This window comes from Podarcis gaigeae (genome assembly GCF_964106915.1).
Source record: "Podarcis gaigeae genome assembly, chromosome: 2".
In the NCBI taxonomy this organism is placed as follows: domain Eukaryota; kingdom Metazoa; phylum Chordata; class Lepidosauria; order Squamata; family Lacertidae; genus Podarcis; species Podarcis gaigeae.
This window is the reverse complement of record NC_139679.1, coordinates 116,607,685-116,635,192: the sequence shown is the minus strand read 5'-3', so window position 1 is coordinate 116,635,192 and position 27,508 is coordinate 116,607,685. Positions and strand designations below refer to the sequence as shown.

At 43.3% G+C, this 27,508-nt stretch overlaps 2 protein-coding genes and 1 long non-coding RNA gene across 4 annotated transcripts in view; 2 read left to right on the top strand and 1 right to left on the bottom strand.

The window, feature by feature from the left end:
* The first annotated feature begins 4,379 nt into the window (after positions 1-4,379).
* Positions 4,380-12,501, top strand: LOC310837386 (uncharacterized protein). 2 transcript variants are annotated; one of them, XM_083723922.1, is made up of 5 exons: positions 4,380-5,203; positions 7,351-8,286; positions 9,046-9,169; positions 9,399-9,896; positions 11,171-12,501. In XM_083723922.1, the coding sequence occupies exons 2-5, from the start codon at positions 7,486-7,488 to the stop codon at positions 11,815-11,817; spliced, it is 2,070 nt and encodes a 689-aa protein (XP_083580048.1). In that variant the 5' UTR covers positions 4,380-5,203; positions 7,351-7,485; the 3' UTR covers positions 11,818-12,501. The 2 variants fall into 2 exon arrangements, with proteins under 2 accessions (XP_083580048.1, XP_083580047.1); XM_083723921.1 differs by having other exon boundaries at positions 4,381-5,199; positions 7,325-8,286.
* An 815-nt stretch (positions 12,502-13,316) lies between these two features.
* LOC310838252 lies at positions 13,317-18,832 on the top strand. Its single transcript, XR_014560853.1, has 2 exons — positions 13,317-14,223; positions 16,120-18,832. It is a non-coding gene; the product is annotated as an uncharacterized lncRNA (long non-coding RNA).
* A 3,970-nt stretch (positions 18,833-22,802) lies between these two features.
* Positions 22,803-27,508, bottom strand: part of LOC310835838 (uncharacterized protein) — a 32,585-nt gene continuing 27,879 nt past the window's right edge. The window contains 3 exon segments of the mRNA XM_083720821.1: positions 22,803-23,677; positions 23,680-23,784; positions 27,001-27,033. Coding sequence (XP_083576947.1) covers positions 23,244-23,677; positions 23,680-23,784; positions 27,001-27,033 — 572 coding nt within the window. The 3' untranslated portion in view covers positions 22,803-23,243.

Sequence of the window (27,508 nt, the reverse complement as noted above, 5' to 3'; positions counted from 1 at the left end):
GTTGTTATACAAATCTATGATTGAAAAGGTTCAGGAAAGCGAAATCAAAGTGATCAAGGGCGTGGAGGATAGGTTATGATGTTTGGGTCTTTTTTGTTTAGAAAAAATGGCCCTGGTAGGAGCGCAATAGAGGTATATAAAATTATGCACATTGTGGATAGAGAGAAGTTATCTCCCTCTCTCATAATATGAGAACTCGTAGTCATCCAAAGAAGCTGAATGTTGGAAGATTCAGGAGTGGCAAAAGGGTTAAGTTCTCTACCAACTTGGACTGCTTTAAAAGGTGGGTTGAATTCATGGAGGATAAGCCTGTCAGTGGCTTAACCAGTCATGATGGCTATTTGGTACCTCTATAGAATCTGAGGCAGTACATGTCAGTGAATATCTGTTGCCAAGGGAACAAGAGTGAGAGGCGCCTGATTGGCCACTGTGGGAAATACAGTGGTATCTCAGGTTACATATGCTTCAGGTTACATATGCTTCAGGTTACACACTCCACTAAGCCAGAAATAGTGCTTCAGGTTAAGAACTTTGCTTCAGGATAAGAACAGAAATCGGGTTCCAGCGGTGCGGCGGCAGCAAGAAGCCCCATTAGCTAAAGTGGTGCTTCAGGTTAAGAACAGGTTAAGTACGGACCTCCGGAACGAATTAAGTACTTAACCCGAGGTACCACTGTAGAATGTTGGGCTATATTGAGCTAGCAAAGGCTCTTCTTATGTTCTTAACCCATTGAACCCTTACCCAGTCCTGAATTTCTGGCAACAATGGTGCATTCCGTATGCTGTATATGGAAATGATGTGTGTTATTTCCTTGTGTTTAAAACTTTAAAAAATAAATATGGCCCATTCTCAAGCTGAATTTTCTTTTCTAGAAAATTTACTGAAGCGCTCTTGTTGCCTCTGATTTTTAAGGACAACCTGACAGAGGCAAACAAAGTGTCCCTCAGGGCTAGTTCTTACCGGGCAAACCTGTGTCAGTTTGTTTATTTTTGAAATTTCTATACTACCCTTCATCAAAAGACCATTGGATAGTGTTTTGGGTTTACACCCGCACACCACACATTCCTAAAATTATTTGTAAATCATATGAAATTACAATAAGAGCTATAAAAACATCAATAAATAGTGGTTGGTGAAAATTGCAATTCTTTGTCTCAATAACACTGCTTCTAGGAGATGTCTAAAAGAAGACAAAATGATTCCTGCTGAACCTCTACTTAGCAAGGAATTCCACAGGGCAAGGCCTGCCACACTGAAGGCTCAGTAGAGGCATCCATCCATCTTGGGAGACGATGGAGTGCTCCTTTGAGGGTGAGGTCAAGCTGTTGGAAGGTTGCAGCTCCTGTTGTGGCTCTAGAGATGATATGGGAGAGACATGTTTTGTTGCAGCTGGGGAAGATGAAGACATCCAGTTGTGCTGTTGCAGATGCACCCATAGTGTTTCTTTGCACTCCTCCCAGCGATCAGTTCTCTGATCACTACTATGGATACACAACTTGACTGCCTGTCTCCAGGCACTGCAGTCTTCTGCAAGCGATTCCCACAGCGGGGCAAAAGGGAGCATATATGCCATATATATGACAACCATTGTCAGAAACGCAGAAATATAAGCTAGGTGCCAAAAGGCTCCTTAAACCAAGGTTACAGTCGCCAGAACAGAATGTCTGGTTGCCATTTTTTCAAATGATGGACCAACACTGGTTGATTCTCAGATAGACATCTGACTAGTTCAGATGACAACCTTGAGCTAGGTTAAGAACATTGAGAATTTAAAGAAGAAAAGTCACTTGATCCAGGGACAGTCCACATATATATTGGCCTATTCCTACCTCTTTTTCTTAACAGTGACACGGACCATTCATAACATGAGAATATTCTTCACAACTGTGGGCAGGGCAGTGGGGTGGGGTAAATGAAGACAAGCTACAACAATTAACTATAATATTGTTTACTCCTCCTGTGCAGGCTGCACAGGGAGAAAAAATGAAAATCATTCTTATTGTTCAGATAGAATATACCGTATTTTTTGCTCTATAAGACTCACTTTTTCCCTCCTAAAAAGTAAGGGGAAATGTGTGTGCATCTTATGGAGTGAATGCAGGCTGTGCAGCTATCCCAGAAGCCAGAAGAGTAAGAGGGATCACTGCGCAGCGATCCCTCTTGCTGTTCTGGCTTCTGAGATTCAGAATATTTTTTTTCTTGTTTTCCTCCTCCAAAAACTAGGTGCGTCTTGTGGTCTGGTGCGTCTTATAGAGTGAAAAATACGGTATCTGATAGAATTCTACAGGATGTGGTATTAGTGTGTGAAAACAGCGAAGATCCAATGATCTCTAGATGATGCAGATGTCAGGCAAATAGCCAGGTGCGAAATGTGCCTGTTGCCTGGCTAAATTCTTATCAACACACACACACATATTCATATTCAACTGAGAAAACACACACACACAAACACAGTTTCATGAGTTTGTGTGTGAGTAGGCAGAGATCCAAAGGAAATGAAATACAGAAAAGTGCACAGGTTGTTAGGCCATTCACAGCAGCAATTCACAAAACAAAAAACAAACCAGTTGTTCCAAGTTCACATAGCTAAGATGCAGCTGCAACATGTGCTTTTTGAAACAACCGATAGGGATGGGGGAGGCTTCCAAAAAACAAGATACATTCAGCCCAGCCCCTCCACCCAGAAAGCAGCTGAAGGGTTAAATCTACAGAATTCCACTCGGATTCCTAGCAAGGCCTGGAAACCTGAGAAATCTGATGCACTGAAAACCCCAAAGGGCTGCAGTTTTTATGGTTCTCCAGCAACATTTCTGACTCACAGTTGCAGTTGGTAGAAAAGCAGGAGGAAATTACCTAGGAATTAAGGTGTTCTTTTCTATAAAGGACTAATAGAGCAGACAGTTTCAAATGAGCACAGCCTCATGCAGAGGAAAGAAAAAAGTACAACACAGACTTGGCAAGGCTCATTCTACCCTCCAAACTTCTCTTATTTCTGGCATATTTGGAGCGATGAGTTATGCAAGAAACTCCTGTAGGGAAATGCTCTGTCAGATTTGACCTTTTCTGCTCGTTCTCCCCACGCTCAACAGGAATCAGGGGGGTAAAATAATTTGGTATGTGCATAAGAAAAATCAGCAGGACATAGGCCACCATAGTCCAGCACCCTGTTCTTACAGTGGCCAGATAGATGTTGCACTGGGATTAAGGAATGTTAGAAGGAGGCTGGAATGAAGTTATATGGCTTTAGCGGAAATATTATAAAGGATTAAGTAAAAATAGATTGTTAATGGATGAAAGGAGGAAAGGTAAAGTTACATTATATTAAGATAAATTATAGGATAAAAATTGGGAAAGTTGGAAAGGATTTGCTGAAATAGCTAACCGAACTAGAATACAAAAAAAGGGAGGCGCGAGGAGGTCAAGGAAACAAGTAAATGAAAGATAAGTTATGGGAAGGTCCGTTGTGTTTTTTAATTGTTTCTATTTCTCTGTTTTTCTGGTTTTTATAATTTTTTTTTTCTATTCTCCTTTTTCTTTATTGTGATGTGTTGTTAAGTTTTTGTTTAACTTGGAATTATCTCTTTTTCCTTTTGTAATATTTAAAACTTTAATAAATATTTTTTTTTAAAAAAAAGAGATAGATGTTGCACTGGGAAGCCTGAATGTGAGCCCAACAACCAAACTCTCCCTCCTTGTGATTTCCAGCAACTGATATTCAGAGGCAGAACAGAGCCCTCCCAAGCTAGTAGCCATTGCAATAGTGGCTGGTGCTCCCTGGGGAAGAAGGCAGGGAGCCAAAACAGCAGCCAAAGCCACTGACAGGCTGAGGCAACTAGTTCTAGCTTTGTCCCTGGCCCTCTGGTAAGTTGCACAAGTGCGACACTGACACTGAACGGCAGGACCAACCCCTGGACTGGTTATGAATTAAGAAGGCAGGCAGATGAGGACTGGCAGACCGAGACCATTCTCCCCAATGGATTTTATTTTTTTATATTTACTGCATTGATGATATCCCACCTTTTTCTCCAAGGAGCTCAAGGAGAGGGGGCACCACACGGTTCTCCCCCTCCTCATTTTATCCCCACAACAACCCTGTGAGGTACGATCGGCTGAGAGAAGGCTGTGGCTGGCCAAAGGTCTCTCAGTCAGCTTCATGGTTCAGTGGGGATTTGAACCCAGGTCTCCGAAGGTCCTAGTTTGACGCTCTAACCACTACGCGAACACTGGCTCTCTGATATCGCTATTTCATATTTCAAAAACATAATGAGGTGGTTTGCAACAAAGACGCACAAAACCATACAGTGAAAACCATGAAAAAATGAAAGCAATAATCAATTACAGTGGTACCTCGGGTTAAGTGCTTAATTCGTTCTGGAGGTCTGTTCTTAACCTGAAACTGTTCTTAACCTGAGGTACCACTTTAGCTAATGGTGCCTCATGCTGCTGGAGCATGATTTCTGTTCTCATCCTGAAGCAAAGTTCTTAACCCGAGGTAATATTTCTGGGTTAGCAGAGTCTGTAACCTGAAGCGTATGTAACCTGAAGCGTCTGTAAATCGAGGTACCACTGTAATCATTGTGGAAAGATGCATTCTTATTTGCCTGCACAGGCCTGGCGGAGAAGAAAAATTTTCAGCAATGCATTTAAAAGCTGAAACTTTTGAAGTTGTCTCAGCGCTCTGTGATTCTATATGCTTTAGTGGAGATCCCTGCATTGTGGGGGGGTTGGACTAGATGACCCCAGGGGAACCCCTTCCAACTCCGTGTTTCTATCATCCCTTTTGGAGCTGTCCAAGTTGGTGGCTGTGACCACATGGCGTGGGTGCGAATGCCACTGTGCTGTGCAATGAGGATGTTTCTTTAGCCTGTTCCGAAAGAGACTTTTTCACCCTTCCAGCCTGATTTATTTTGAAAAAAGAACAAGAACTGCAGCCAAGGATGCCCTGCACTTTTCCTCAGATAAAGAAGTCCAAGGAGAACCGGAAATGAAGGCTCTTGCTTTGGGTTTTGTTTTTTTTAAGGCTTGTTTCCTTTCAAGCACCTATCTCTTTGTGGTAAACAAAGGGCATTCACTTCCTGCCCCCTCCCCTCTTTCTCCCCTCTGGAGGGAAACTGGCTTTTGAATATCTTCTTTCTTGCAGAGAACAGGCTGCCAAGCCAGGAGAGAAGTGTGCAGCAGTGCCAAGGCTGCGAGGGAGAGGTGAGTGAAAATGGGGGGGGGGGCACCTTAAAAGGGGAGGGGGCAGGAGGAAGCTGCAGTTGGATGGAGAATGCAAAATTGCTGGAAAAACAATGAAACTACTGCTGCAATCCCAGATCCTGGGAGAACAATAGGGCAGCAGCAACAAGATTCAACCTCTCTCCTAATAATAATAATAATAATAATAATAATAATTATTATTATTTATTATTTATACCCTGCCCATCTGGCTGTGTTTCCCCAGCTACTCTGGGCAGTTTCCAACAAAGTATTAAAATACAGTGCTCTGTTAAACATTAAAAGCTTCCCAAATCAAACCAATTCCAAACAGCCTGCTAAAGAGCGATGTGGGGAACCTGTGGTCCTCCAGATGTTTGTTGGACTGCAACTCCCATCATTCCTGACTATTGGTTGTGCTGGCTGGGGCTGATGGGAGTTGGAGTCCTAATAAGCATTTGGAGGGCCCCAGAGGTTCCCCGCCCCCAAATCCCTGCTGCAAAGTGCATGCTAGTGCAGAAGTGGAAAGATGTCACAAGTGTACACACTAAATCATAGAATCACAGAATTCTTGGGCTGGAAGGGATCCCGAGGGTCATATAGTCCAACTCCCTCAATACAGTAATTCTATGCACAGTTGTCCCTGGATGGGCTCAAACCAGCATCTTTCTGGAAGCTAGCATAAGGTTGCCAGGCGTTGCACAGATTCTGTCGCTGTGCCAAGGAACAGCAGCTTCAGCCTCAACTGTACCACACCACTCGCAATGTTAAACTACACAGGAGCAGGTGGTTGTTTTTTCTCCCACTGGTGAGTTGGCAAGCCTGAGTTGCCATCTTTTCTTCAGCTTTCCTGATTGGTCTCCTCTGCTTGCCGCCAACCTTAGAGACATTAGAGTGAAGTTTTGCACTGAAAGAGAAATCTATTATTTGAGGGAATGCCTGTTTCTTCCTTGAGAGGTGGTGTGTTCCCCTTAATGGGAGGTATTTAATAGCAACCGCCTGTTGGGGAAACTGTGCTGTAGTTGCATTTTATGTCTTTCACTAATCAGGGAGTTAGTCTAGATGAGAGGAGGAACCCTTCCTTCTCTGTGTCTCCATTCACATCATACATTTTAGAATAGGATTATATCACTTTAAACTATCATTTTTTTCTGCCAAAGAATCCTGGGAACTGTAGTTTCTAAAGGGTGCTGAGAGTTGCCCCCTATTCCTCTCACAGAGCTACAGTTCCATATTAGTATAAACAGCCCCTCTTCTTGGGAAACTCTGAGAGTTGTAACTCTGTCAGGGAATTGAATTGTGTTATCTGCAGTTAATACCGTTACCAGTGATGTGTTTATTTTGCATTGTTTAAAAATAAATAATCCATGTTAGAGTTTATTTCCTCTGAAACAGAGCCATACCTCAAATTTATATTTAACCTCTGCAAGTTGCTCATACCATAACATAAAATGGAAAGTGTGCCACAGTTCCATTGATTTATTTGCCCATCCTTCATCCTTCTCCATCAATTCTGGGGTTGTTTATATTGGCCTGTCTTTCCAGACAGTTGTAGGGATTCCTGAAATAATGGATAAGAATCATTTTGAAATTCTGTCAATCTCAGTTTTAGAGTTTGGATTTGATATCCCGCTTTATCACTACCCGAAGGAGTTTCAAAGCAGCTAACACTCTCCTTTCCCTTCCTCCCCCACAACAAACACTCTGAGAGGTGAGTGAGGCTGAGAGACTTCAGAGAAGTGTGACTGGCCGAAGGTCACCCAGCAGCTGCATGTGGAGGAGTGGGGATTCAAACCCGGTTCACCAGATTATGAGTCCACCGCTCTTAACCACTACACCACACTGGCTCTCTCTCTTTTATTTCAGATTTGTGGAACACACTTTTCCAACAATAGTGTTGAGCTCGACGCACCTTGCAACAGTAATATTGCATTTGAAAATGATGGGTAAATAACATTATAAGAAAGAAGCTGTTTCTTAGGACAGTAGTGTTTAGTCTGTTCTAAGCTCCTTGCACCCAGAGAGCTAGTTTATCAGGAAGGTCCAGACACTTTGTGAGGGCAGGAATATCAGTTGCTTTGCCTGTGGTTCCCAACTAAATATTTACATAAATATTGTTCCCTTTCAGGTGAAGCCTGCAGCACTTCATCGGAGAGACCACAACACCCTGCAACTTATAGTTTCCTAGAAGACTGTAATATAGCAAGAGATTCATGGACTGACTGTGAGGAGTGATTTAAAGAAAGCCAACCAGAGGCTGGGAACTCCTCCTTACATTTGAACAGTTCAATGGAGACCTTGAGAGTAGAGGTGAACATGTCTGTGGATGAAAGGACAGCAAAGGCCCCAGGATTGCAGAAGGGAGAGCAAAACACCCCCAACGTCAAATTGTGGACAGATCTGGGGGAAACAAAAGCCCCACAGCTTGTATGCATCAAGGGGATTGGAGAATCACAAGCTACGGTCTATCCACAGCAGGTGAAACGTGAACCAGAAGAGGAGCTTCAGGAACGCTGGGAAGCCCAGTGGCAGGAGTTCCTTCAGACGTTGCAGGCCCCTCACTCAGGATGGGGGAATCATCAGGTATCAGAGGGGCCCTCCCCATGGGAGGATGCTAAGGCCTTCCTGGCCTCCTTTGAGCAAGTAGCCTCAGCCTGTCGGTGGCCTCTGGACAAGTGGGTGACCCTGCTCTTGCCGGCCCTCAGCGGAGAGGCCCAGCAGGCCTTCAACAGCCTCAGTGCCCAGGACAGGGGAGACTACGGGAAGGTGAAGGCGGCCATCTTGCAAGGGGAGTCCACCTTGAGGGAGAAGCAGCGCCAGCACTTCAGGCAGTTCTGCTACCAGGAAGTGGAGGGGCCCAGAGGCGTTTACGGCCGGCTGAGGGAACTTTGCCGCCAGTGGCTGAGAGCGGAGAGACACACCAAGGAGGAGATCTTGGAGCTGCTGATCCTGGAGCAGTTCCTGACCGTCCTGCCCCAGGAAATGCAGAGCTGGGTCAGGGAAGGCAGGCCTGAAACCTGCGCCCAGGCAGTGGTTCTGGCAGAGAATTTCCTGTTGCAGCAGCAGAACACGGTGAAACAGGAAGGAGAGGTGAGGGGTGTTCAATGCTGGTCATTCTGGGGATCCTAGAAGGTGGATTCAGAAGAGAGTGGCTGCCCCGATTTTTGCATTACTTGATTGGTGCCAATCCAGTTACAGCTCGGATGGTTAGATAAATGGCATTGGAACTGAAGAGATACTGTTGCCACTAGCATTTTAGATCAGATTTTTGCAGCTAGCTTTCTGGGGTTATGGTGGAGTCAGCCGGGATAAAGTTCCTCTATGAAAACAGGAATACAGGACAGTGTATCTGAAGAAGTGTGCATGCACACGAAAGCTCATACCTAGAACTAACTTAGTTGGTCTTTAAGGTGCTACTGGAAGGAATTTTTTGTTTTAGGAATACAGGAATATACCAAGTCAGGCTCAGGACTGCTGACAAGTGACTGGGAGCAGCTGTAGAAAGGACTCTCCTGCACTTTATATACCACTTTAAACAGCCATGGCTCCCCCCCCCCCCAAGAATCACGGGAAGTGTAGTTTGTTAAGGATGCTGAAAGTTGTTAGGAGACCCTATTCCCCTCACAGAGCTATTTCCAAGAGTTCCCTGGGAAGAGGGACTGGTAATTAAACCCTCTGGGAATGGATTAATTCTGTGAAGGGAATAGGGCGTCTCCTAACAACATTCTGCATTACCTGTAGTTTCTCGACCAAGTGCAAGGGAACCCCGTATTGAGTGGATTTTTTGAGGAGAAACCAAATATTTGCCTCTCTTGGAGCACTAATGCCTTGATTTTTCTTTAATTGCAGCTTCAGATATCTCGACCTGAGGGGATCATAACGGCTGTGGATTCCTCTGAGGCCAGCCAGGTCTTGCCCTTGGATGCCTGGCAGAGGCAGGTTTGCCAGGCCACTGAACAGGCGAGAAAAGGAGGTAAGGACACAAGGAGTAAAACTCAGGTTGCATCAGAATGATGGAAAATTGATTGGGTTGTTGTATCTAAGGAAGTCACCCTGTTGGCGCAAGGGCTTCCACCTGTGCCATGGGACTTCATCTGCTCGCTAGAGATGAGAAGGCCTGGGGGAGGGATAGAAAAATGGGGGGACCCAGTTTTGCTTTAATTTTAAATGTGACAGGCACCACATTCTGCTTATTCTTGTAGTTAATGGTCAAATGCACGAAGACAAGATGAAGGAGCCTCATCATGGATGTTCTGTGCAGGTGGCACCAGAAAAGAGCTTCTTGGGAAGAGGCGACATATTCCAGTATCACGACGAGGCCGCAGGTCTTCAGATTCTGCGAAAGTCGGAAAAGGAGCAGGGAAAGGATGCGACAAAAAGTTTTGCCGAAACCCTTTCTTGTTCGGAAGCGGGCTCTCTGAGGCAAGTGGCCATAGCCCAGAAAAACACCCTGCATGGCAAGGGAGAAAAGGCCCAGAGTGACCTCAGAGGAGACTCCAGGTGGAGCTCAGACATTCGCATAATCCACCTGGTTGAGAAACCACGGCAGTTGCAGTACCAAGTGGAAACATTTGGTGAAAGCTCAACCCTTGTGGCAAGCGAGAGAAGCCCCCAGGGAGAGAAGACGCATAAGTGCACCTACTGTGGGAGGAGCTTCTGTCATAGGGCAAGTCTCGCAGCACACGAGAGAATCCACACAGGTGAGAAAACGGGTCCGTGTCAGGCTGTAAGCTGCATTCGCTGGGCAGGAGAACTCCATGGGTGTCTGAGCAGATTGGGGGCTGAATTGAAGGAAGTCCCCACTGCCATCCCTGGCAGATCCAGTTAAAAGGATCTGGAGTTTTTTCCTGTCCCTGAAACCCATCCTTAACTGCACGGCCACAGGAATATACAGGGCTAAGGTAGACTATTTTGTGTTTTTATATTGTAATTTTACCTTGTGAACCACCGTGAGACCTGTGGGTATAGGGCAGTATATAAATTTAATTAATAATAATAATAATAATAATAGTCGTCTCACTTGATATAAAGTGGCTTAGCAGATGTAAATCAATGGCTGGGTTCACACTGATCCATTTGCAACGCAAAAATGTAATCTTTCTCATTCCAGAGTAATTCATGCTCCTCCTCAGGATGCAGGTGGAACAGGTGATTGCAATCTTGGTATACATCCATGGCTGCTATTTTTTAATTATTATTTAAATTTATTGGTTGCTTTGTTAACCTAGGTAACTCAAAGTGAATTACAATATATAAAAAGGCAAACACATACATTGAAATGAGCATAAAAGAAAAAAACAAAACAAAGACAATCTAAAAGACAACCCTGTTTTCAAAAGACAGGATTAAAACATTCCACCCGCTCAAGTTGGCCACAGATAATTAAGAACCAAAGGCCTGGCAAAAAAGACGTGGTTTTGCCTGGTGCCTAAAGCTATGTAATGATGGTGCCAGGCAAGCCTCCTGGGGGAGAGCATTCCACAAGTGGGGAGCCACCACTGAAAAGGCCCATTCTCATGTTGCCAACCCTCCAGACCTCCTGAGGAGGCAGCACACAAAGGTCACTGTGATTCTTTTTCTTGCTGTGTTGTTGCTTTTCTTATCTTGTGAGACCCTTTGGGCACATTTCTGTGGAAAAACAGCATGCAAATTTAATGGGTCTCCTCTCGGTGGGACTAGTATTAGATGCAACACGATGTCTTCTTGTCTTGATGGCTACCTCCGGATAGGACTAGAATTAGATACAAACTAGTGAAGATACAGATTCTTCCTTCTTTGGAGTGGAGAACTTTTTTGCTTTAGTTGAGATTCCTGCATTGCAGGGGGTTGGACTAGATGACCCGTGGGGTTCCTTCCAGTTCTACAATTCCATGTTTAAATTTGAGGAACAGGACAGAGATTTGCTGCTGTTGGGAACTCTTAGCCAGAGGAAGGATTTCACATCAAGGTTCTTTTTTTATATATACACATCCAGGAGCACTTGAAACCGCGGGACATCGCCTTCAGCAGGAAAGCTCAGAACAACTGGAGCTAAGAGAGTTGAGAAGATGCAGGGTTTTGCGTCATGGCAAAGAGGGAGTGAGGCCTGCGGGTCAGCAGGGGATCAGGCCAGAGAGGAACATGGCTGGAGCTCTTCCCAGTAAAGGAGGCGACTTGGGGTGGGAAGAGGGCAACGGTCACCAGAGGCTCCACCACTGCCATTGCGGAAGGAGCTTCAAGCACCGCTGCAACCTGAAAGCCCACGAGCGGACCCACACGGGAGAAAGGCCCCACAAGTGTTTGGACTGTGGGAGGAGCTTTGGCAAGGGTTCCACGCTCCGGGCTCACGTGAGGACTCACACCGGGGAGAAGCCGTACATGTGCTCCACCTGCGGGAAAAGGTTCACGACCAGGTCAGGCCTCCTGACCCATGAGAGAATCCACACAGGGGAGAGGCCCTATAAGTGTTCGGACTGCGGGAGGAGCTTTATCCAGAAGTCCTGCCTTCTGGCCCACGAGATAAGCCACAAAGGAGAGAAGTCGTACAGCTGCTCCGATTGCGGGAAGAACTTTGGGCACAGCTCAGGCCTTCGTGTGCATCGGAGAATCCACTTGGGAGGGAGAACCACGGAGAAGCTCTGACTGCGGTGGAACAAATGGACAGACAAACCATGGTTAAAGCAAACCACGGCTGAGCGTTAAATGTGCTAATGCGGTGTCTCTCTGGAGCTACACATTTGTGTTGTTAAGACAAAGGAGTCTTTCAGATATCAATATGTGATGGGTGAGGTCTGAGATCTGGCAGTTGTGGAGAACACAAAAACTTTGTTGAGCCGGATTTACCCCCCTGATTCTCCCAAATAAAACCTCGTAGTTCTTATTTCAGCAGTAAACTGGTGTCTTGAGCTGTACCATTTCTGACGGTAGTAAGGAGCTCAATATGTTCAAATACTTCACTATTAAAAATATGCAAACACCCTGCATCTAGAAAGCTAGTGTGCCAATGAGAATCATTTTAGCCCAAGCACACTAGTTTTCTATATGCAAGGTTGTTGTTTTTATGCATTCAGGAACATGAATCCTCCCCCTGCTATCTGAAGTGGTACTTGCCAGAGGCAGATTTACCCCCTTTAGATGAACCAGACCATAGCTGGAATTGTATCTCTTTTGACAATTTTTCACATTGTATGGTTGCCTTTTATTTATTTGCCCCTGAAGAAATTGTGCACAAGAACTCCAACCCCGTCAGCAAATATCAATGTACAGACAGAGCACTCAGCCTTTTAATTGCTGTCGTAGATAAAATTTTATATGTATTTATTTTTAGTGGAAGCTCATCCCTGTGAGTTGCTGTCCCAATTTGTATTATACAAACTGATCATTTTATTTTTCATATTTTAAAAGCAAGGTCTTTGTACTTTGGGCCAAACAAACCCCAACACTAACTAAGTTAGCAATGCCAGTAAATAGCCAGGGACAAAACCTTGAGGTTGTGGTGGATAGCTTTGATGAAGCCATCTATCTACCCAGTGTGTGCCACAGCTGTGATAAAGGCAAATTCCACCCTGGAAATTGTTAAGAAAGGAATTGAAAATAAAACTGCTGATATCATCATGCTGTTCTACAAATCTATTGTGGTAAGAAAAATACTGCTTCCTTTCCCTTATGGGGTATCTAAGAGCCCGTATAGAATCCTTATGTAGGTTCTCTATCAGTAGGAGAAAATAACAGACCAACCAGAGAATATTGAGAAGCAAAGCAGCTAGTAAGCATGATCTTTATTAAACTGTTGCAACAGGGTCCCCCACTCTCCCATGCAGGGGAGGAGAGGAACCCAGAACATTGGTGTGCAAGCTGTTATATAGACATTTGAAATTGCCTACCCTGTAGCTCAAGACCACCCCACAAAACATCATACATACATCACAGAAAGAGGTGGTCCCCAGCAGAAATTTGAGTGTGTTGCTTCTACCTGATAATGCCTTATCAGATTGCCTTTTCTCCGTAGCCCGGCCATTCCTTTGAGATAGTAAATACTTAGTTCCTGAATCTCTTATGCATATTGATAGTGTGCTCAGCTTAACAGATACTTGCCAGACTGTATTTACAGGGAGGTGTAAGCCCCTACAGTCCAAAGACAAATATTTGAGGTCAATTTGGGAGAGTCAAAATGGCTTCAGAATTGCTCTCCTGTACTGTTTCAGACACCATACTTATGCATGTGTATTTGCCCTGTACATTTATGAACACTTATTCTATATATATGACCTTAGAATTCCTATAACACTATGCTGAGACTGCATTTGGAATACCGTATATGTACAGCTCTGATCATCTCGGTTCACGGAAGGATATTGCAGAGCTGGAAAAGTTTATTTTTACATTTCTACCCCACCTTGAGCTGCCCTAAGGAGCTCAAGCTGGCATGCATGCCCCCCCCCCCCACCTCTCCATTTTATCTTCACAACAACCCTGTGAGATATATTAGGCTCAAACTGACTATTCCAATCTCACTCTGTAAGTGGCAGAGTGCGGAACTTGAACCCTGGGCTCCCAAGCCCTAGTCCAACTTTTAAGCACTTTACTATGCAGGCTCTTTTATGTGTGTGTGTATACATATAAGCACATCAACACATTCAGGTTCCCCAGTCACAATTTATCTTGCACAACCAAATTGCTCGGCATCAGACTTCATTGCAATAAGAAAAGCGCCAGGAAACCGGTCGGATTATCGACCAGAGAAGAGTGTCTGCAAGGTTATTCATTACTCAAATGGTTAAATCCACCGAGTTTAGCTCCTGTTCCTAGAAAGGCCAGAGAGATTTTGAGAGAGAGAATGGAGGAGGAAGAAAGATGACGATTGAATAGGAAAGCCACTTCCTTACCAGACCTTTTCCCATCACGCCCCCTGGAGGTGGGTGGCGGGGTTGGCTTGTTCTACGACCTTTGCAGAAAAGGGGGTTCGCGTTGGAGCCTTTTAACAGATCTCCCCACCCCACTCCCAGCTGCAGTTAGCAGGGTTTGCATTGCAAAAGGCTGCAAAGAGAGGTGAGCGTGGAGGGAAAGGAAGGGATTTAAAAGGGGAGCCTAGTAAGTTCCAGAGAATGGACAGCAGCACCCCAAGAGCTGGTTGTGCAAGAAGGGAAAAAAGATCCGTTGTGTGTTCAGATACTCTGGTTTCGTCGATTATCTGGCATTTCACCCTGGTAAATCCGTGTGTGTGTGTGTTTTGGGAAGGAGTGCCTTTATCATTTTGACTGTAAAATAGTAATACATTTTTGGGCAAAGCATTCTTCTCATGCAAGCCTATCCAAGATGCCTAGAATGCTTTAGTCGGCCTTTAACTACATATATTTTAATAAACAGCTTGAATTTTTTTAATCTGTTTTTGTTGTTGTTGACAGTTATCATCACCATTATTTGCAAACTCTTTAGAGGTTCTGGGTGCAATCCAGCAGTATGCAATATAGTTATTACTCATATCATTATTTACTATCCCAGCTTCCTAACAGCTTGTGGTACCAGCTGCTTCCTGGTTGGCCACACAGAGAACAGAATGCTGAACTCGATGGGACACTGGCCTGAAATAGCAGGGCTCTTTTTGGTTGTTGTTGTAGCCCTCAGGCTAAAAAAAGTGCCCCATCTCTGCTGTAGGGGATGCTGCCATTGAGACATCCCTCTGTCCAGTCACCATCCGCCTCATTTCCTAGGGCAGGTGTCCTAGAGCAGAATCCCAGGTGACAATTTTAATATTTATTTATGGCACCATTTATATGCCGTTCCCAGGGAGTTCTCTGGCAGCCTACGATAAAGAGGTTCAAAGGCAGCCCTAACCTTAAGCATACAAATGCAGCATAGCATTAAGCAACGTGGAAAAAACACGTTGAAAACTAAAGGATTCTCAAGAAGTACTCAAAACCCTTAGAGTTCCAAATCCTGAAATCCCTTAAAGACTTTGAAACTTTATTTTAAAAAAGCTGGGATGCTATATATCTTCACCCAAATCTGACTTGTGCTGTGTTCACATTACTGTCTTAGAACAAAATGAAGCAGTCTTCCCTCTGGCCCACATGATATGAATATCATGCAAATAGCCCTGAAGAGAGGTTCCAGATCTCAGAATACAGTGGTGCCTCGCAAGATGAAATTAATCCGTTCCGCGAGTCTCTTCGTCTTGCAGTTTTTTCGTCTTGCGAAGCATGGCTATTAGCGGCTTAGTGGCTATTAGCGGCTTAGCGGCTATTAACGGCTTAGTGGCTTTAAGAAAAAGGAAACAAACTCGCAAGACGTTTCGTCTTGCGAAGCAAGCCCATAGGAAAATTCGTCTTGCGGAACGACTCAAAAAATGGAAAACTCTTTCGTCTTGCGCGTTTTTCGTCTTGCGAGGCATTCATCTTGCGAGGTACCATTGTAGTTGTGCTCTTTGTGCCTCTAGGCAAAAGTGCTGTTTTCAAATGCTGCAAAAGAGGAAAGGAGAAAAAATGCATCCATCAGTACAGAAACATCTCTCTCTTCCTTTCATGCAACGAAAGGCTTTATAACAATTCAAGTCAGGCAAAAGCACTCAAGGAAGGAAAGGCCTCTGCGAGGGGTCGTGACTTAGTGGCCCTGAGGGCCAAACAGAGAGGTTTGAAGGGTCACTTTTGTTCCTGAGCCTGAGGTTCCTTACCCCAGCCTTAGGGCATTGTCTTGTTGCTCACCTGGTGCTGAGCTGCTTGTCTTTCTGCAGCCAGACAAGTCTTTTTCTTTGCCCAAGATGTTTAGGTTTTTTAGATCCTAGCCTTTCATCTTCTGTGTCACTACTGCCTTTTGGCTGTTCTCATACTGTGGCGAGCCATTTTAAAAGACTTCAGCCTGACATGTGGGGTAATATTTATTTGTAAGAAATAAGCACCCAGAACAGAATGTGACTCATATTATGATTCTCCCTTTCGTCCTGGGCAGGTTATAGATGGGTACGTGAGAATATGACAGAATAAGCTTCAGGAGCAAGTAGATCTGGGAAAGATTTGAGTGAAGCTGCTCCCAGAGGATTGTTTGGATGTGAAGAAAGTGAAAGATCATGATTATGGTGCCCTAAAACCATGTGCTGATGTCAAAGGCAGCTACCAACAGAGCTGAAATCATAAACACCAAATAATGCATACAGGAGAGGATAAATATAAGTGTTCAGAATGTGGGAAAACCTTCAGCCGGAGCACCAACCTTCTTGTACATGAAAGAACCCACACTGGAGAGAAACCATATGAGTGCTCCAACTGTGGGAGAAGCTTCACCCACAGTTCAAATCTTAGGGCACATGAAAAAATCCACACAAGAGAAAAGCCGTATGCATGCACAGACTGTGGCCAGACCTTCTATCACAGCTCGAGCCTTACAGCACATGAGAGAATCCACACAGGGGAAAATGTACACAGGTGCCCACACTGTGAGAAGGTTTTCACTCGTGGCTCAGTTTTTAGGAAACACATGAGAATCCATACAGGTGAGAAACCATTCAAGTGCTCAGACTGTGGGAAAAGTTTCTCTCAGAGGTGCAATCTTATTATCCACGGGAAGACCCACACAGGAGAGAGACCCTTTAAGTGCTCCGACTGCGGGAGAAACTTCAGTCGAAAATGTGACCTCATCGCACACGAAAGAATCCACACAGAAGAGGACCCATACAAGTGTCCGCACTGCGGGAAAAGCTTCTCTCAGAAGTCCAACCTTGTCATACATGAGAGGATCCATACAGATGAGAATCCATATCCGTGTCTGCACTGTGGGAAACGCTTCCGTCAGAAGGGGAACCTCATGACGCACATGCGGATCCACACAGGGGAGAAGCCGTACCAGTGTCTGGATTGTGGGAGGAGATTCAGTCAGAAGGGCAGCCTCACATCACATGAGAAAACCCATGCAAGAGAGAAAAGGACGTCTGAAAGCTTAACTTGCATGCAGGAAGTGAGGACTTGATATTTTTCAGCCTCAGGTGGAAGTACCTGATTTAGTTTTTTGGCTTGGGAGAGCCCTGGTAGTTCCTCAAAACCTTACTAAGGGCTCTCTCAGTGCAAAGATCAATAGGGGCAAACATGCTTCCCTGAAAGATGGATTGCCCACTACTATTGATCGTCCTCAGCACATAGCTATTGATCTACCAGGCTTGTCTTGTGTTCTTATGCACCACAAACCCTGCTCTTAAAAAGATGAAACCCTAGTTATTGTGGCTGGAGAAATACAGGACAGTGAAATCAGCTAGGAACAGTTAGAAGTAGTAACATTACTCAGTAGCACTCAAGCTTTAATACATCTGTCATTAGTTTTAAAAAGAAAAGGCATTTGGGGGGGATTACTTAAAATACTCTGTGTTTGCAGCTCTTGGGGGTTCTTAAAATGATATGTTGTATGTGTATATTTTAGCCCTGGTGTTGGAATTTGCTCTGCAGAGAGGCTCAAAAGGTAGGAAATGGTTTAAGAGAAGGGCAGGTTCATAACCACCTCTTCCTGGTAGTTCATTTAACAAGAGTCCTACCGCCTCAGTTTCATAACGGAGTGGGTCAGCTGCTCCTTCTTCATAGTTATCCCGTATCTGCACTTGGGAATTGATCACTTTCGCCTGCCTACAGCAGTGTTGTCAAGGACTGTTGGGAAAATTTACGCAAAACACTGTGAACGCTAAAAAGATAATTCTACTACAAGTTAGATTTGTAATGAAACGCATCAGTCTGTAGGGTGCTCATCTCTCTCTCTCTCTCACACACACACTTTTCCCGTCTCATCAGAGAATCAGCTTTTCAAGGCCACTAGAAATGTGTGTTCTTCTTTGGCCTGTTTTTGGAAGGTTTTTTAAAGTTGCTGGGGTTCCTCTATGCCTGCTGATACTTTGTGCATGGATGTTGCCATTTTGGCCACCTTTGGACCAGCGCTTGAAGAACCCAGTAGCCATGTGATTGCCTTTTTTTGTTTTTGTTTTTAAATAAAAGTGTTTCCTTTTTCTCCTTCATGCCCTCCCCTTCCCACCCGTTTTTATATGTGACTGACTGAAACCTCCACTGTATAAAAGCAGTCCTTGCATATAGAAATCTAGCAAGTCAGGGGGAAGTATGTTAGGGCCAAATAAATTTCTACTGCTTGTGGGCGTCTTCCCACAGGCCTCTGGTTGGCCACGGTGAGAACTTCATGGGCCATTGGCCTAATCCAGCAGGCTCTCCTTGAGTTCTTATGCCCAGCTTCCATAATTCAATTTGGGGTAAAGTGTTGATGAAGGTGAGATTCAAACCCACATGCACGAGAAGCAATGGATTAGCCAGTCATCACCTTCACCTTGTGATCATGAGGGCGGGGGACCCAAACCTGTACCTGGGTGGACTCAAACCACCATCCTTCTGGTTAACAACCAGACACACTAACCAGCGGAGCCACAGAGAGCTGAATGGTTTCCCCCCTCAGCTTCCTTTGGGCTGAGGTTTTGTTGCTGGAGCTGAATAGATGACAAACAGACTGATGGTTCGAGAGGCCGAACAATTTAATGTCTGAGCAAACTTGGTCACCACATTTTCACCCTGAAGCCCACATTATTTCTGAACAGAGGAGTCATTCTTTTTTAATTTAAACATTCTTCTTAGTTTAACACAGAAAAATATCACCGATTAAAATCTACTTGTGGTTCTAAAAATTTGTTTCTCTCATTGATGCAGTCTGCATTCAATTCCTGGTCAAGGAATATGTTTTTCTCTTTATTTACTTATTACTTGCAAATGCTTAATATAGATAACAGCAATCAAAACTCCCAAGTCACCACCCATGATGCCCACAGTCTTCCCTTTTCCCTTCTTGGAGAGCACAGCTGAACACACCCCTTGGCAAAAAGGAAGAGAGAGGAGGAAGTTGCCTTCTCAGAGGCTCCAACTCAGGACCTTCAGATTATGAGACTGATCTGCTTCTTCATACACTAAGAAGAGCGCAGAGTGACATCTCCTCCCTGTTGAGGATGTGAGTATGGCAGCTCATGGAAGTTCTGTTCACAAGAGGCAGAGCCAGATTTTTTAACAAATCAGGAAAACTGCTAGCATGGCAGTTGAAGAAAAGTGAACAAAGAAACTCCATAAACAAAATTACCGTATTTTTTGCACCATAACACTCACTTTTTTCCTCCTAGGAAGTAAGGGGAAATGTCTGTGCGTGTTATGGAGGGAATGCCTACGGGTGGCATGCCTACGGATTTTCCTCCTCTAAAAACTATGTGCGTGTTATGGTCAGGTGTGTGTTATAGAGCGAAAAATACGGTAATATAAATGGAAAGATCACAGATAAGATGAAGGAAATAAGAGCAGCATTTATAAAATATTTCTCAGAATTGTATAGGAAAGGGAAGGAAAAAGCTTTTAAAATAGAGGAATATATTAAAAGTAGTAATCTGCCAAAAATAAAAGAGGAACAAATGGTGATCTTAAACACACAAATAAGAGCTCAAGAAGTGTTAGAGGCAATAAAGTGGACAAAAAAATGGCAAGTCCCCAGGTCCAGATGGATTAATGGCAAAGTATTATAAAAAAAATAATTAAACAATTGGTAAACCCATTGAAAGATGTCATGAATGAGAAATTAAATGCAGGTGAAATCCCAGAAACATGGAAAGAGGCTTATATTACAGTAATTCCAAAACAAGAGTCAGATTTGCTGCAAATTAAAAATTATAGGCCTATCTCATTGTTAAATAATGATTATAAATTATTTGCAAGCATCTTAGCTAATAGAATAAAAAATATATTAAATGAGTATATACATCAAGATCAGGCAGGATTTCTTCCAGGTAGACGAAAGAGAATATAAGATATAGTTTGAATGTGATAGAATAGCTGGAGGTCAAAAATGAAAAGAAAGCAGCAATGATGTTTATAGACGCTGAAAAAGCCTTTGACAATGTTTCTTGGAATTTCATGACAAAAGTACTTGAAGAAATTATTGTGGATTCAAATTTTTAAAGGGAATACAAGCAATATATTCAGAACAAAAAGCTAAATTAATTGTAAATCAGGTGATAACGGACAACTGTAAGATACAAAAAGGAACTAGACAAGGATGCCCATTTTCGCACTGTTGTTCATTCTGGTCCTGGAAGTATTTGCTAGAAACATAAGAGCAGACAAAGAGATCACTGGGATAAAAACTGGGAAAAGTGAGTTTAAATTGAAAGCATATGCTGATGATTTAGTAATTACAGTGGAAGATCCAAAAAATTATCTCCCTAGAGTTATAGAAAAAATTCAAAAATTTGGGGAAGTGGCAGGATCTAAATTAAATAGAAACAAAACTAAGTTATGAGTAAAAAATTTGAAGAAAGAAAAAAAAGAGCTGGAGCAAAGTATTGAGATAAAAGTCCATAAAAAAGTAAAATACGGATATGGCTAACTGCAAAAAATATGAATATATATAAATTATGAAAAAGTGTGGCTTGAGATAAAAGAAATTTAGAAATATGGAACAGAATGAACCCCTCCCTACTAGGAAAAACAGCAGCGGTAAAAATGAATGTTTTGCCAAAAATGCTCTTTCTTTCACACTGTGAACTGAATGATTGTGAGTAAACTACTTTTATATTGATTTTAATAAGACTGTTGTGTCTATTCTTTTTAAGCGGGACAAGGGATGTTACCAGGAATCTTATTTTGAGAGGCTCAGACGAGCCTGTAACAAGCAAACCACTGTGCGTTTAAAGGGGAATGCTACTCTGATAAGATATAGCACTAGCTAACGCAAGTTAGGAAGGATATCATCAAACAATATATCCTCTCCTGCATCCCTGAACATTCTCACATTTTTTACCAGTCTTCTCAATTTATTTCCTGTCAGGGAATCCTTTCGCTGGACTAGAGAGTTCAACCAGGCTTTTCTCAACCATGGTTTAGTGGCCAGGATTCTGTGCCACAATTGGTGCTGAGGTCAGATTCCTAGCTGGGTTTTCTTTCTTTTTTGCTCCCTCTCCCCCTTCCAGGAGCTGAAGGTCTTCCAGGTGTATGCTCTTCTCCTCACACACAGGTGGAGAGGCGCATTTTCATCTGAGGGATGGAAACAAGACCAGAGGCCAAGGCACAGTTTCTCTACTCTGGTGGTTACTGCGATCACCTCACACGCAAAAGGTCTGAAGCAGCCAGCTAATGTGATGCCCTCTGGAAGGCTACAAGGCTTACAATTCGGATAAGAAAATTGGCTTTCAGGTGGATAAATCAAAATTGGAAACAGAACTGTTAGATCCTAAAATTAAGAATTTGTCAAGAATGTATAACTTGCTGTTGAAATGGAATACTCAGGATGAAATGGTGAAATCTGTCATGATAAAATGGGCACAAGATGTTGGACATAACATTATGATGGCTGACTGGGAACAGTTATGGACCACAGGTATTAGGTTTATGGCATGTAATGCCTTAAGAGAGAATATAATGAAAATAATTTACAGGTGGTACATGACATGGTACATGTCAAGCTTGCAAAAATTTATCATTTGCCCGATAATAAATGTTGGAAATGTAAAGAGACTGAAGGTACTTTTTTTCACCTTTGGTGGACGTGCCCAAGGATTAAGGCTTTCTGGGAGATGATCTTTAATGAAATGAAAAAGGTATTTAAATATACCTTTCTGAAGAAACCAGAGGCCTTTCTCCCGGGCATGGTCGGCCAGTTGGTGTTAAAGAAGGATAGAACTTTCTTTATGTATGCCACAACAGCAGCAAGAATACTTATTGCAAAGTACTGGAAGACACAAGATCTACCCACCCGGGAAGAATGGCAGATGAAGGTTGAAATATACTCAGAGTCGCAAAGTGATTTCATGCTCTTTATTCAGCTCATAGTGGTGAGGAGGAATGAATGAAAGTCCCCTCGAAGTATCTGCTTTATATACATTATTTACACAATGGGCTGCACATGATTGGCTAACTCTGGAATTCTATTGTAAGCCAATCAGGTTGTGGATTCACTTCAATCTGGAGCATGATTGGGTGGTCCCTGCCAACCAATCATACTGCTGCATTGTTCTAGGACCAATCAGACTGCTGCATTCTGAATCCTATTGTTCTAGGACCAATCAGACTGCTGCCTTTTGGATCCTATTGTTCTAGGACCAATCAGACTGCTGCAGTTTGGATCCTATTCAACTCAGTACATAACAAAGGTGATGGACTATATGGAACTGGTGGAAATGACTGGCAGAATCCGAGACCAAGGTGAAGAGTTGGTGGAAGAAGATTGGAAGAAAGTTTATCTACAGAAACATTGTAAAATTAAGGAATGTTAGAAGGATGTTGGAATGAAGTAATGTGGTTTTAGCAGAAATGATATAAAGGATTAAGTAAAAATGGATTGTTAATTGGTGAAAGATGAGAATGTAAAATTACAGTATATTAAGATAAATTATTAGGATAAAAACAAAGCTGGAAAGGATTTGCTGAAATATCAAATTGAACTAGAATACAAAAAAGGGAGGTGTGAGGAGGTCAAGGAAATAAGTAAAGGAAAGAAAGTTATGTAAAGGTTTGATTTGTGTTTTTTTTAATTGTTTGTTTTTTCTGTATTTTTCTTTTTTTCTTTTTTCTCTTTGTAACCTTTAAAATTTGAATAAATATTATTTTTTTAAAAAAGAAGTTGCTGGACTACAATCCCATCATCTCTGACCAGATGCTGGACAAGGCAGATGGGATTTGGAGTCCAGCCTCATCCAAAGGACACCACATTGGCTGTAATCCTAAACACATCTAAACAGCCGAAAGCCCCACTGAAGTCAGTGCATTCCTATTCACGAACATAATATTTACTGGGACTGTTAAAGTGATATTGTCTCTTTAAGAAATAACCTGCAGAGGGAATTCCAGGAAAGGGAAGGAAAAAGCAAATAAAACAAAATTTAAAAAACCAGCCCCATTTTTTGTCTGTTTTTTTCTTGCTTCTGCTAATTGTGACTAGAGTGAGTCATCTCAAAAGGCCTGTGCAAAGCTGTCAAAAGAGCTCTTGAGATGTTTGGTTTTATATCTGTTATTTTCATTTGGAGAGAAACTCCCAGCTGTTCCTGTGAGACAGATTTAGCCTCCTTAGGAGATCTTGAGGTGGATTTTATCTCCCCTCAGATAAAAGAAAGGGAGGAAGGTCTCTCCAGAGAACGAGGCTCCTGAGAACGTGTAGAGTTCGGCTCCTGAGTCAGCATCAGAAAAAGACATCTCCCCTGCTTCACAGTCCAGAGTCACCCGGATCCTCCTGGGCTCCTCCCTCAGGGACAGAAGAATGGAAACAGGGGGGGTGCAGGCCCTGTACTTACCTCTCAATTTCCCCACAGCCCAGATCCCTTCCTCATAACTTAACTCACAGAAGGTATTAATTATTCTCATGAGAAAGTAATCCTTTCTCCTCAGAGACTTCCTGGCAACCCCTACAGCCCATTCTCCCTCACTTCCCACAGTAACTTCCCAGAAATGTCTGCCTGCTGTGAATCCCTCACGTCCCAGCACACAAGGCCAGTTGCTGAATCAGGATTGTCAGGCAGGGCTTGCTTTTTGTCTCCCCATCTCACGCTTTTCCGATCCTCAGACAGGATGAGCCTGGGATGGGCTGTGTCTGGATCCAGAATGACATTTTCTGTTGGAAAAAGAAGAGAGGCAGAATCAGCTGAGAGTCAGAGATGGACATCCTGATCCAAGAAACACCCCAGGAACCAGATTCCCTCTCAAAGAAATGTTATTTCTTTGTATTGCATACAGAACTGGGATACTTCTTTCTTTCTTCCATACTTTCCCCACAATAAATACTTCCCTTGTTGGTTTTAAATCTCTTTTTTTTTATTGCTCATAATGATATCTTTACATCATAACTTTACATCATAAAAATATATATCCAAAAAATGTTTTTGATTATTGTTGTTGTCCATTTTAGATCATCAAACATTACTTGTACACAAAAAAGAAAAGAGATGTGATTCAAATAATATTCTTCATAAATAAATTACTTCCCGTCCCTTCCATTTTATTATAATAAATTTGTTGCCTGTATTTATCGATTTTCTTTTTCTTTGAGGTACTATTATTTCTATCTATCTTCCTTTTAATATTGGTTATCTACAGAAATTACTCAAAGGCTGTTACCGTTTTCAGATGGCAGCCCTTGTTGGTTTTAAATCAGTTGTTTTCTTCTTTCTATATTCAATGTACCGTATTTTATGCTCTATAGGATGCACTTTTCCCCCTCCAAAAATTAAGGGGAAATGTGTGTACGTGCTATGGAGCAAATGCAGGCTCCTTGGCTTCAGCGATAGCAATGCGAAGCCTCCGAAGCGCAGAGGGAGCGCTCCGGCAACTCGCGCTGCGCCCCAAAGGCTTCAGGTGGCTATCCCTGAAGCCTTTGGAGCGCAGGGGGACCTCATGCTGCACTCCAAAGGCTTCGGGTTCCCTTTGCTGAAGCCGGGAGAGCAAGACTCTCCTGGCTTCAGCAGAGAGGGAGAGCTGCGCAGTGCCCCTTCAGCCAAGCGGGAGGAGAAATGGAAGGGGTTTCGTTTCTCCTGCCGCTTCGCTGAAGGGGCGCTGAGCAGAGAGGGGGAGTTTTTTTTTTCTTGTTCTCCCCCTCTAAAACAAGGTGCATCCTATGGTCGGGTGCGTCCTATAGAGTGAAAAATACGGTATTTACAATGAAAAAAAACCACCTAGTGAACCTTTACTCAGCTCTTCTGTGTTTGTGAATGGGAGGGGGGAGTAGGAGAGAAGGGGACTTGCCCTCCTTAGGCATCTCTGTATGATATGGCCATTTGGGGCTCTCAGTGGGTGGGTGGGCCCCCCAGTTCAGATATGCAGAGAACAGGCATTCACTCTTAGATGCCCTCATTATGCTTAGAGTTGGGGAAAGTGTCAGTGCAGAGACCCATCAACCTATTCTGCCCAGGAGTGGATCTGCTATAAACTAATGAAGCTTAAGCTTCAGGGCCCCAAACCCCATAAAGTCCCCAGAAGTGACTTGATTCATGCATGTATATAACGTTTCTCTAATTTTCATCCCCCCCCCAACTTGAAAACTATAAGACATAGGAAATATTTATTCACATGAGTGACACTGACCTGAGATAATCCAGTACAGCAATTTTAAGCAAAATCTGAGATGTAGTAGCTAATAATAATTTGAAAAATTGTGGTGATCTGTCATGGAACGACCCCACTGAAGAATATAACAGTGGTTACTCAGACCTTGGTGGTTGTCAGGTTGAATTTTACTTTTTGAAATATGGCAACCCTAGATCAAGCAGGATTGCAGAAGTTGTGCCCACACTCTGGGATGATCACTGGATCCTTGGAATACTCCAGGCAGATGGAGCAAGTGGATTCATCGCAGAGAGTGACTTCCTCACTCCAGAGACGGAGTTAAGTTTCACTTTCTCAGTTTTCAGTAACTGGGTGTTTCCCTTCCTGTAGCTGATTCAGGAAGAAACTCAGTGCTGACGTGCTTTTTTAAACCTGCAGTTGCTCAACAAATCAGCTTGAAAACAAGCTGGTTAAACTGGTTCTGTTCTCTCTTTCTGTCAAGGTCATGCTGTTTATAATCAATAATCAGGCCAGAAGGAGCCTGGGTTTCGCTTCCTATCTCCTTCCTTCTGGTGTGGTGTTCTGTATATAGTGTTACGGTTTAGACTTATTATAAGTTATTGTAAGTTTAAGTTAAGTCTGCTGCAACTGGATTTGTTATAGACAGTGCCAATACTGACAAACCCCCTACTGAAAGCCTGCCCGCCCCCCCAAAAAAATTCCTGGCTACGCCCATGCGGTTAAAGACTCAAAGAGTGAAAAACACATGGCAGAGAATGAATTTGAAGATGAACTAGAAATCATTCTGAAGGAAGGTGAGGACAGGTGACCCTACCGAGGCCCGAAGTCACCCCCCCACTCAATAATCACACCAGGCCTCAAAACTGTCCAAAATTCCTTTTGTCTTCTAAAATTCCACAGCTACAGCTTTTCTGTGGATTCTCACAAGATGCTGGTACATAGGAAAAACGGTTACTTTTATCAGCACGAGAAGGCTTCAAAAAGCTAATGAATAGACTCTGTCAGAGCAGGCCTGAGAACTGAATCTTATCTCATTCGGTTGCAACATCTTGGACATGCTGAATCACCAGGGCTCCTCGACCCCTTGGCTCTCACTCCCCTTTCCTGGGAAGGGTGCCAAGAGTCCAAGAGTCCCAAGACAGGGGAGCTTTCTGTTCATGCTCAGAGGAACTCATGGGCAGGACTCCTGAGGGAGGAGAAAGGGGAGGGAACTGGAAGGGGAATATATACTCTGTGCACATGACTGTGAACCCGTGCATGCTTTTTGTGAACTATCACACTTGCTCCTTCTACCAGTTCATGGATGGTAGAAATAAAGCTTTTTCTCCGAAACTATTCCTTGAGTGTCTGTTGACTCCCATCTCCCTTTCCCGGACGCAATACATTTCCCACCCGAGGGCAAAGCCTCATAAGGCTACAATTCAAGACAAAATTAATTCACTGTCAGTGATTGGGGGCCTACACCCACCTCGGCTAGATAGGACTCCGGAGCTAAGCAGCCAACCAAGATGTCCAGGCCAGGAGGCAGAGCCATAGCTGGGGTGTGTGTAGCCAGTACTTTTGCCCCGGGTGAAGCTCCCAGAGGGCACCAGTGAGGGTCACAGCCTGTTGGCCATTTACTGTGTTTGTACATAAATGTGTGTGGCAGGGTAACCAACTTGGTCTTTGACCTGGGTGACAGAAAGCCTAGTTTCACCCCTGCCAGGCGGGCAGAGCATCATCCAGTCCCCATCCCTCAGATGAATTTGGGCCTCAGTCAGAAATTTACCTTTCTGAAGCTGTTGTCTGAATAAAAGAGAGTCTGAGGAAGCAAAAAGATATGAAGTTTAAGCGTTATACTTTTGTACCTCCAACAACAACAACAACAACAATAATAGTAATTATATTTGTACCCTGCCCATCTGACTGGGTTGCCCCACCCATTCCGGGTGACTTCCAACATATATAAAAACATAAAACATTACAATAAATATTTGTACAAAAAATACACTTCATAATGTAGCTATAGTTTCCTTAAATCAAGTAAAATATTAAGTAGTAAAACAAATACTTTAAAACAAGGAAATAATAGAAAGAACCAACGAAAATAACTAGAACTTTAAAACTCAGCATTGATAAACTAGACTTAAAAGCAGCAGAATAAAAATATTCAGCAAAAAACCGATGGTCTATGAATGTAGATTCAGGTAGGTAGCCCTGTTGGTCTGACGCAGTTGAAATAAATAAAATAAATAAAAAATTGTCCAGTAGCACATTAGAGACCAACTAAGTTTGTT